At 34.8% G+C, this 10,841-nt stretch overlaps 1 protein-coding gene across 1 annotated transcript in view; it reads right to left on the reverse strand.

Annotated features, from left to right (window-relative positions):
- LOC135788147 (uncharacterized) overlaps positions 1 to 6,656 on the reverse strand; it is a 101,110-nt gene extending 94,454 nt beyond the window's left edge. Inside the window, exons 1-3 of the mRNA XM_073813287.1 lie at positions 6,620 to 6,656; positions 3,924 to 3,974; positions 3,680 to 3,765 (exon numbers count right to left, since the gene is read on the reverse strand). Coding sequence (XP_073669388.1) covers positions 3,680 to 3,746 — 67 coding nt within the window. The 5' untranslated portion in view covers positions 3,747 to 3,765; positions 3,924 to 3,974; positions 6,620 to 6,656. The remainder of the gene's footprint in view (positions 1 to 3,679; positions 3,766 to 3,923; positions 3,975 to 6,619) is intronic.
- Between the last annotated feature and the right edge of the window lie 4,185 nt (positions 6,657 to 10,841).

Here is a 10,841-nt window from a genome sequence, read left to right on the forward strand (position 1 = left end):
TTCAGACAAACACATTTTCGGATATTTTAGAAAATATTTTAGATCTTTCAGTTGATTAAATGTAATGTTACGGGGTCCACCCATAGTCCACGACCTTCAAGTGCAAAAAAGTGCGTCCATCCTTCACAAATTAAATCCAAACGGCTCCAAGATGATAAACAAAGGTCTTCTGAGGGTAAACCGCACGGTGTTGTTGTAGAAATATCCATATTTAAAACTTTATTAACGTAAATAACTACCTTCCGGTAGTGCCGCCATCTTAGTCGCGTCTGCATTCAGGAGAGAGTATTAGCGTAGTGTACGCACTTTTCTTAGTGACGTATGACAAATTCGGAGGGCGGGGGCACAGAGCAGCAGCAGAGTAGCCTCCGTAGGCTGCGTAAGCTCTCATCCTGAATGCGGACGCGACTAAGATGGCGGCGCAACCGGAAGGTATTTATTTTCGTTAATAAAGTTTTAAATATGGATATTTCTACAACAACACCGCGCAGATTACCCTCAGAAGACCTTTGTTTATCATCCTGGAGCCGTTTGGATTTAATTTGTGAAGGATGGACGCACTTTTTTGGACTCGAAGTTCATTGACTATGGGTGGACCCCGTAACATTACATTTAATCAACTGAAAGATCTAAAATATTTTCTAAAATATCCGAAAATGTGTTTGTCTGAAAAACGATGGACATATGCAACTCGGACAGCATGGGGATGAGTAAATCATGGGTTTAATATCGTTTTTGGCCAAACTATCCCTTTAAGCCCCAAAAAACCCTGTCACCATGTAAACGAAACGCACATCTGATAAAATATTTTTACGTTTTCACCCTTGAGCATTCTTTGAGGAATAATCAATTGTTTGGAGGGTGTTAGTGGACATTTCTGAGTGGTGAATCTATGTAACTCTAAATGTAACTCTAACATCAATAGTAGCAGAGATGGGGAACTCGAGTCATATGACTTGACTCGAGTCAGACTTAAGTCGCAAATTTGAGGCTTGAGACTCCCTTGACAAATATAAGAAAGACTCTACTTAACTTTGACATGACATTCATGTCTTGAGACTTGATTCGGAATTGAGTTAAATGACTCAAAATAACTTGTTTTTTGTTTAATAAATAGACTCAAAATAACTTGTTTTGTTTAATAAATATATGTTTTTAAATGCACCGCTAGGGCGCAACCCTTACCACGTGACGCAGCATGCAAGCAGAGGGAGAGAGCGCATTAACTACTAAACCATAACAGTCATGATGGAACTTAAAGGCACTACACCAAAAATAGTTAAGTTCAGGTACCAGGGGCCTCATTTATCAACAGTGCGTAGAAAATGTTCTATATTTGTACCTACGAATGAAATTTAGAATGTGCCTAAGTACAAAAAAATTGGGATTTATCAAACGTGCGCACGGGGTTCGTACGCACATCAGTAAGTAATCCTTTGATGATAAATCCCACTTGTTCTTAAGCACCATGCTCGTGCACGTTGATGGTCATTTGCATTCCGAAACGCCTCCAATGAACCATATATGGTGACAACACCTCCCGTTATAAGTCACGTGGTTGTGCTTTTTCCCTCATCGCAATAATGACAAAGAGAGCGAAAAAGAGGAACTTTACAGACACAGAAATTGAGTAACTGGTGGATGAGGTTAAATCCTAATAACACATACTGTTTGGTTCACTTAGTATGGGAGGAATGACTAACAAAAGAAAACAAATCTGCATGGGAACATGTTACCAGTGAGTTTAATTACGTTGGGTATGAGAACACTTCTAGAAATAAAAAAGTGGTTTGACATTAAATTATCAGCCAAAAAAAAAAAAACGCGTCACAGCACACCGACGTGAAATCTGTAAGAGGACAGACAATGACAGAACTTTCCTTGGACAGCTGCATAACCATCATCATCGGCGCGATCTCTGAAAACACGCTCCCGGCGGAATGGATGATTTACCAAGTCTTCCAATAATGCAAGATAAGCCACTGTGTCAAGCATTTGACGGAGCTTTCTTATATAGGGTTAGAAACTAATTTCATTAATTAACTTTAACACTGATTTGCAGTTACTTTATTAACAGTAATAATTTTTAACACCTGGGGTGGTTTGGATAATAAATAGACAAAGTGTTCTTTTAACGCTGGGGATGGACGGTCCTGTGTAGTATCGCTATTTTACCACTAGATGCTCTGCGTACGCATACTCCGAGGTGTGCGTATATTTACACACATTTCTACGTATAAGTGCAATTTGATAAATTCCACACTTTGCGTAAAATTGATCCTACCCACACTTTACGCACACTTCTGTTCGTACGAACGCTTGATAAATGAGGCCCCAGGATTTTGTGCATGACTAAGCTAAGAAGAGAAGAACAGCAGCATGCAAGGCCTGCAAGACGAAGATATGTGATACAACCAGCACCACTTCGAATTTTATTTTTAACTGTAAGTAACAAAGTCTGTCCCATTCTTTTCAACGATAAGGTTAAGGTTAACATCTTAGCCATAGAAGTTAATAAAAAACAATAATCCAAGGCACTCGAATATTATTGGAAAAAAATAAAAGTCTTTATTTCATCATATTTTAAAAAGCTGCTTGTCATGTACAGCTTGACCTGGGGTGCGTTTCCCAAAAGCATCGTTGCTAACCTGTTACTAATGGAAAATTGCATTGCAACCAACAAAGTTGCTAACTTAGTTAGCAACGATGCTTTTGGAAAACGCACCCCAAGTTGATCACACACCCTGACGAAAGCTGTATGTTTTTTTATATAAATATATCTTTATGATCAGTGATGTCATGACAAAATCAATGTACTTTAATATTTTTTATACTTTCCATGGTCTTCTGCCATGTTTGAGGCATATTGAAACAGTTGTACCTAAACATTGTTCATGTTTTTATGTTGACCTAATTTTACATTTACATATTAGGCTTATTAGTTTTGATTTTGATTTATTTTTAGATTTTTATTGTATTTACAACTCACCTGTATGTGGACACCTTTTAATTAGAAATGCATAATAATTTTTTGTTGCAAATAAAACTCTCATAGTCCATAATAAATACTGTAGATTTATCTTTGTTTAATATATAAATTAAGTTAAAACATCAAACATTTGTATGACTTGACAGACCCAAGCTGCGACTTGACTTGACTTGCTTGACATAAAGCAGTGACTTGACTTGACTCTCACAAAAACTGACCCGGACTTGCTTGAGACTTAAAGGTTAAGACTTGAGACTTACTTGTGACTTGCACATGTGTAACTTACTCCCACCTCTGAATAGTAAAACTTCAGGCTAAACGCTAGCATATAGCATTAACTAGCATATAGCTCTAACTCAGCACTCACAACTTTGTTTTAGCATTGTAACAACAAACTTAATTTAATGTGTAATTTAATGTTGGGGTGAGATTAGTTTGGCCTGTTTTTCAGCGGCCTTTTGTATGCATGAGGTTTACATAAGAAGGAGGAAACAATCGTGTTTGAGATTTAAGATATGTACAGAACTCTTATTATTCATCTATGCCTAGATAAAAACAGGTCTACATTCTACGGCACCTTTAAGTAAAATGAATTTATTTAATTTAGTGACTTTCAATGGTGGGTTTTATAATGTATTGCTGACTTTTAATGGCAGGATGTTTATTTATTTGTTTGTTTCTGTTACTCACCGCAGAGGAGAACAAATATGATAAGAAGTCTGTTGGATTTTGTTTCCATTGTTCTTGGGGTTAACATGTCCGAAGCATCATTTAATCTAGAATGAATCATCAGATATAGTGAAACCAAGTAACAGTTTAGGTTTCAATAGTCATTGGTCATGTCAAGCAACGTTAAGCATTTGAAACAAGTTTAAAAAAACATTTGAAACAATTGTTTAATAAAGATTTGAACTCTGATTAATTGAGAGACTACCTGAAAGGTTTGTTGTTCAAATGTAACAGTGCAGGACAATATCGCCGTAAACTGAAAAAATAAATAAATACAAAAACAGTGTTATGATAGAGCGGATTCAAGTGCAGATTAAGGTTTAATGAATAAAAACACAAAACAAAACCAGGGAACAACGGAAACCCACCACATAAACATACACAACAGTACACAATAATCAACCAAGAACAAGGGAACACAAAGGCCTATGTATATTAGATTAAATCAATTATCTAATAAATTACCAGTGCAACAGATAAACAGTGGGTGTGGTATCAATCAGTATCCATGGAAAACAAGGGAACAGAACAAATCGGACCTTTCATTTATTGTCTTAAAATGATCAGAAAATACAGTGCAATAAACATCTTCTGAAAAATGAAATTTGTGTTCTGTTATTGTTTCTATCAGTCTCTCTTGATTATTCTTGAGGATCTGTGTTGCATATGTGCGTGTGTTAAATGTTTAATACAACTTTTGATGGCATGATTTTTAAACAATAAACAACAATTATGTGTACAGTGTTTATGTCTAGTGCATCATTGCTGTTATAAAGGCAGGTTACACAGACATCTCTATTAGTAAAGGCCGTTTCACACGGTACGCGCAAGCGGAAGAATCGCTGCGTGGCTAAAGCCGTGTAATGGAAGCATTTTGTGCAGCATTTAGTGTAAATATGTTTATCTTTAACAGTGCCTGCCATGAATAGTCGTGTCTGTAAAAGGAACAGGATTTTGGGTGCACGAGCAAGGGGTGTGGACCAATCCGCTTTACCTCTGTAACCACCCCGTTTTTCTGCTTTCTGCACGTCTCCTATTGAAAAAGAACTGAACACTTGCGGTTGCCACGTACAGTGTGAAACGCCCATAAGTAAACAATATGGAATTTTCCCCATACTTTTGTATTTTATATTATTTTTCTAAAAATCGAATGATCATCAAACAGGTATATTTGCTTTATTCATTTGATTTCATATAGATAAAGTTTTAAGCATAAACCCGTTAAAAAGCACAAATTAAATGACAAAGCTGATTTTTATTATGACCAACACAATCTACTAAGAGCAGTACAAATAGGCAGAGCTTATGTTGAGTTCGGGTTGTGTGGTCCCAGCTAACGAAGCCTTAGTACACTGAGTACTGGAGGACAAAAATTAAGGTTTACAAGAAGTTTTGAAATGTCTGTTATTGTGTGACTTCTCCTAGTGACTCCTATTTTATTTAATTCAGCAAAAACATAACATGGCTTGGCAAACAATATTTTTAAATAATATGTTCCTCTGGCATTACGTGTTAAAACAATCCACTGCATTGTATCACGTGTTCTATGCTCTCTGTGATGCCTCTTTTTTTTAGCAATAATTGCAGCCATTTCAAGCAAAACGTAATTTAACACATCCTTTTTTGGTGTTAAATAATGGCACAAATACCAGTCATTACACATGCGCATTTTGATGATAGTTTGCGGTACTCATTTTATGAGTAGCAGCAACTCATCTCTTGTCAAGATAAATCATAAGGTAATATTACTTGTAAATCTAAGTTAAAAAGCATATACAAAATGTAGTGACAGAACAATATTTCAAAATATAAAAAAACAAATATACACACAAATTCATATAAACTCATAAATGCATATGAAAGGTCACATATTGTCAAAACTGAAATATTTTGGCTTTTTCTAACTGAGGTCTAGGGGGCTATGTAAGTACCATATACGTTTCAAAACAGTCATTTAAGAATCAAATGCACACAGCCTGCTTGAAGTAGCTGTGAGTTAAACCGGTTCGGTTGTACTTTCGTAAAATCGCTATGTCACAAATTCACAGTCTTCACCCTGAGCAATTTCCACCATCCACCACCCCACCCCAAACAAACCCATAAGGAATACCACATCAGGATGTTGCAGTCCTACTTTGTTGAGTCCGACCTCAAATCCACAACCCGTTAGTAAACACATTATAAGTAGAGCTGCACAATAAATTGCACATATAGAGTTTGTTTTTGGATATTATAAAATGGCAAATACAGTATATATATTCTTAAGGACATCATTACCTAAAATAAAACTCTAGAAAGCTTAGAAATATGTGACCTTTAAACTAAGTAATCTCTGCTCTCTATACACTGAAAAAAATGATTTATTCAATTACAAAAATTTTTTAAGGTAAGTGGTTGCAATCAATTTATTTAAGCTACATTTAAAAATAACATTAGAAATACAAAACAAAACAAAAAACTTTTGTTTAAATGTAGCTTAAATAAATTGATTGCAACCACTAACCTTAAAAATTGAGTAAATTGAATGAATTCTTTTTTTTCAGTGTAGATGGTTTCATTGGACACACGTGCGTGGCGCTTCCAGAGTGTTATAATAAGTATAATAAGTTGAATAAAAAAAACTATGGTTGTTGTTATGTACTTTTTGCAGAAGTCTACCAGAAGTTAAGTTTTAAGTTACAATTGAATCCGTTAATCATCTATTAGTGCATGAATTTCAGATGTTTTTCCTGTCTATAAGAATCCTATCAATAAAAACAAAAAAAACATAATCTTGATTTTGGTGGAAAAAATTATTCTTTCAATTACATTTTAAAGAATACATACAAAACCACCTGGATATCATATAATGACAATGTAATTAGGCTAATTAAATTAATAACATAATGAGAAGAATACTACCTGTAATTTGCAGTGTGTGTTTGTGTAAGCTTGTTGTCTTCTCACTGTTAGTCAGGTATAGAGTCTGGCCTGCAGGCAACATTGCTTAAATATTCACTTGGACCTGTGTCACGCCCAGCAGGGTGCAGGTTCAGATCCATTCCTTTAACTTTGCTATAGATTCATCGAGAAATCATAACTGGTACATATAAAGTACCATTATCTACTGTAGTTTAGCAGAATGGTGCTAGCAATGATTTGATTCCCAGGAAATGCACCACAATCATCAAATATATGCCATGAAAACACTATAAGTCAATCTGGATAAAAGCTTCTGCCAATTGAATTGCATGTATAAAATAATCAGGACACGTCACATCTCTTGACTCTTCAGCAGACAGAAGCCCATTGAGTTTGTTAAACACCTACTCATATCAATGAAAAACCATCTGGTCAAGGTCATTTTTGAGTGAAAGTTTCCAATTGAAGAGGGGTTCATATAACATAATATTTTAGCAGTCATGACACTGTTATTCAATTCAAATATATATATATATTTAGTGCTTTTCACAATGCTGTATTGTGAGAAGATTTACATAACAACTAAACATAAACAAGAAAAAAATGATGAGATATAAAATATCATATGGTATTATTTCAAATGTTATTTTTCTCTTGCTGCTACCCAGTCTCACAAAATTATGTACATATAATCATAGTTATTTTTGTGATACGGTCACGAATATCCGTGTTTTTTCGTGATTGTATCACGAATTTCTGTTTATGTGTCATTGTCACGTATTGGTTACTCAACTGCTTTTTCCTATTTTCAAACCATTTTCGCTTCGGTTTAGGGTTAGATTTGGTGTTTGCATTAGGATGACACTTTAAGTATTGGTGTGTACTGTTTTTCAGATTTATTTTTTTATATTTTCTAAATTTTAGACCATTGTCGCCTGGCGACAACTCGGAACAACAAAAAAACTCAGAAATTCATGACAGTATCACGAAAACGAATCAAAAAATTACGTGACTATAGGTACGTAATTTCGTGTGACTGGGCTGCTTATTACACAGCGCTCTGGAATGCTTGATTCTGATTGGCCAGTAGTGACATTAAGAGATATTTTATTCTCAGACAACAACCTCCTAAAATAAATACCTATCGACAGATGCTGTTTATTTATTTAGTATAAATAAATTCAAATAAATTCAATAGAAATATTAATCAATTACAACATATAAGACATTTAATTAATTCACAAATGATTCAGAAGAGTACATTATGTAACATCACTGGAACTTTATTTCTCTCATAAATCATGTTAAGAACACAAAAACCATAATCTGATGCAGAAATTCGGTGACACAAAGATCTCATACTGTACAGGCAGTGCTCTAGTGCAAAGTCACTTTATGCATTCCTAAAGCACTCACACCTCGTTCAACCCATCAGCTTACTGAAACTGGCTCTGACACCTGAATATCCTGAAGGGTTTAAATGAAAAACTTTGCATAATATGTGATGTGTTAGCTGCACTGCAAAACATGACAAGTTCAAAGTACTCTACGTAAACGTTTGTGGAAATTACCTAATAACATTAAACCAGTTTTTATTATTTTATTATACCAGTCCTAGACTAAAATAAATGTAAGAGCTGTCCAAACTCAAAACAACTTGCACTGAGATATCTTAAAATACATCGGTACCCTTTGTTTTGCCTTAAAATGCATGCCAGTAATGTTTTTAGTCAGGCATGTTTGTTAAATCTAGTTATATTTCCTATATAAACTAAGGCGTAGTCCTGGCTTAAGCTAATCCCTTTCCGGGAAAGCACCCCTATATTTGATTGTATTTAATATTTAAGTACACTACACTTAAAACTACTGTTTTATCTTAAGTAGTGTTTACCATTGTTTTTTTGTTCACAACACACATCTGACCTACAGTCTAAGCAAAAGCACTACACTTCTGAACAATGGCAAACACAAAACTAAAAAAATGCAAACTCTTCTAAATCTGCAACATAAATAAATGTTTAACACAATACTGAGTCTTTCTCTTTACTGAAAACCCTATGAAAATATAAAAAAATGCTCTCCTAATGCATGCAAAGCATGCTGGGAACTGGAAATCCTCCTTAACTAATCGTGCTGATTTAACGTTAAACTGAAGTTCATTTGCAGTGCCAGACTTTATTAGCTTAACTGGCATATTGAATGCCATAAACCTCATCATATCCACCAACAGTTTGAAATAATTTGCAGTGTTTGTTAAAATGAGGCTGTGTTAATGAAATGACTCCGTTTGGAAGTTATAAATAAAATTGTTGAGTTATTTGACTCATTTTATTTGATTTTGTGGAAATCAAAGCGGTAAAATCGTTGAACACACATAAAACTTTTAAGTTGAATAAACTTTTTTCACTGGTTTCAGTACAGTTCACTCATTTTAAATGAGTACATTGTGCTTTTCAGGTTTAGAGTGTGTGCAAACGTATTACAGTAAGGCAGGATTTTGATGACTCAGATGGCAAAACTCCATCTATTCACTCATCAATCTTTCTTCTGACACATGTCATCCATCTGCAGTGTTAAAAAAAACTCCTGCTATCCTTTTACAAATGCAACCTTGACATCTTTAATCTTTAAAGGGACTGTAAGTAGGGTTTAGTGTTTTATTCATCAAAATCAATGCCTTTATTCATAAATATGTCCTCGTTGGTGTCAAAAGACCTCTGCCAGTGATCTGACTTTTCTTTTTAAGCTTAGAATTTCTTCCCTTTACTTACATTGAACGGGTAAGTCCAAGGAGGCTTCCATGTCGTTCCACCGTATAGATAAACTATAATAGCAGAGAGGGACAAAAAGCACTAGCCTTTCAACGTGATTACACAAAGCGTTTTCATTCAGAAAATGTGAACCAGATGAAACGGACAAGGAGATCAGTGAGTACACAACAGCTACCGTAGTTGCAACATGCATTTGGAAAAGCGAGGCGCTAAAGAGCACTATTCGTTTGAATGCAAAATACAATTTCACCACTAGATGGGGGTAAATCCTACTTACAGTCCATTTAATCAGAATGAAATTATTTAATGCTAATGTGCAGTAATACAGCAGATACAAATGCAGTGGTCCATGCATGTTCAGAGAATCCCAACTTCATGAACTGAAGAGATTATAATCCTCCAGTACCTGGCTGCACTGCTCCAGAACACGGTATAATGCGGTGCCATTCCACTAATGCTTACAGAAACACCAACCGGTATTTCATAAAACAGGATTCCTAGAAACATTCTCTAAAGCCTCAAACTGTACCTCAGGCCATATTCAGCTTTTGTATTGCTCTGCTGTTTGTACAGGGCACAAGATCTTTTCAACAAGACATTTTTTGTGGTTTATAAAATATTACAGGGACATGCGTTGATAAAGCCAAAAATTTATTTTAGTTATTTACAGGCTACTGTTACTACCAACAGAATACATATGCCATGACTCAGCCTGACTCATACACGTCATCTTGTCACTTTGACTGAGTTATATCTGTCATTTATAGTTCATGTTCATCGAAGACTGCGTGAATGTAATTTAATTATCTCATGAACTTTCACTTTGACTCATTGTGACTTTAGTGTGCACTCATATAGACACTGAGCAGTGTAATACACCTCACACTTAATGTTGACATAAGGGTCGGTGACATGACATGCATATTTTTGTGTCTGGGGGCATTATTTACTATGAAAATAACTTTATAATGTCACTATATTCTATAAAACCTATTTAGTTTACATACATTTAAGTAGTTTTTAAACAATAACTATTACTTTTTGTTTTGGTATCCGGGCATCTGTCCGTACAAAACAGCAGTTTAGGACAACTGTTTAAAATGGTGTTTCAATTATATTATTTTAAATACTTTAAATTATTTTATGTTTAAAACCTTTCATGTGAACAAATGTCGCAAATATTAGTAGTTGCTTATAATGTTAGGATAATTTAAAATGTTTTGTCAGCAATTTGAATGTTCTCATATGTCAATGTAGTTACCCCAACCATGATCATTTTATTAAGAAGTTAACAAGTATAAATAGTAATCCCTAATCATGATATTACTTCATCTATTGAACCCCCGGTGCTCTTTTTAGTGAAATGAAACATTTTAGATTTCTCTTAAATACTGTAAAAGTAGCCACTTTATAGACTGATACACTTTCTGTGTAAGTCTAACATGTGCCAG

Source organism: Paramisgurnus dabryanus, chromosome 23, assembly GCF_030506205.2.
Source record: "Paramisgurnus dabryanus chromosome 23, PD_genome_1.1, whole genome shotgun sequence".
Taxonomy (NCBI): domain Eukaryota; kingdom Metazoa; phylum Chordata; class Actinopteri; order Cypriniformes; family Cobitidae; genus Paramisgurnus; species Paramisgurnus dabryanus.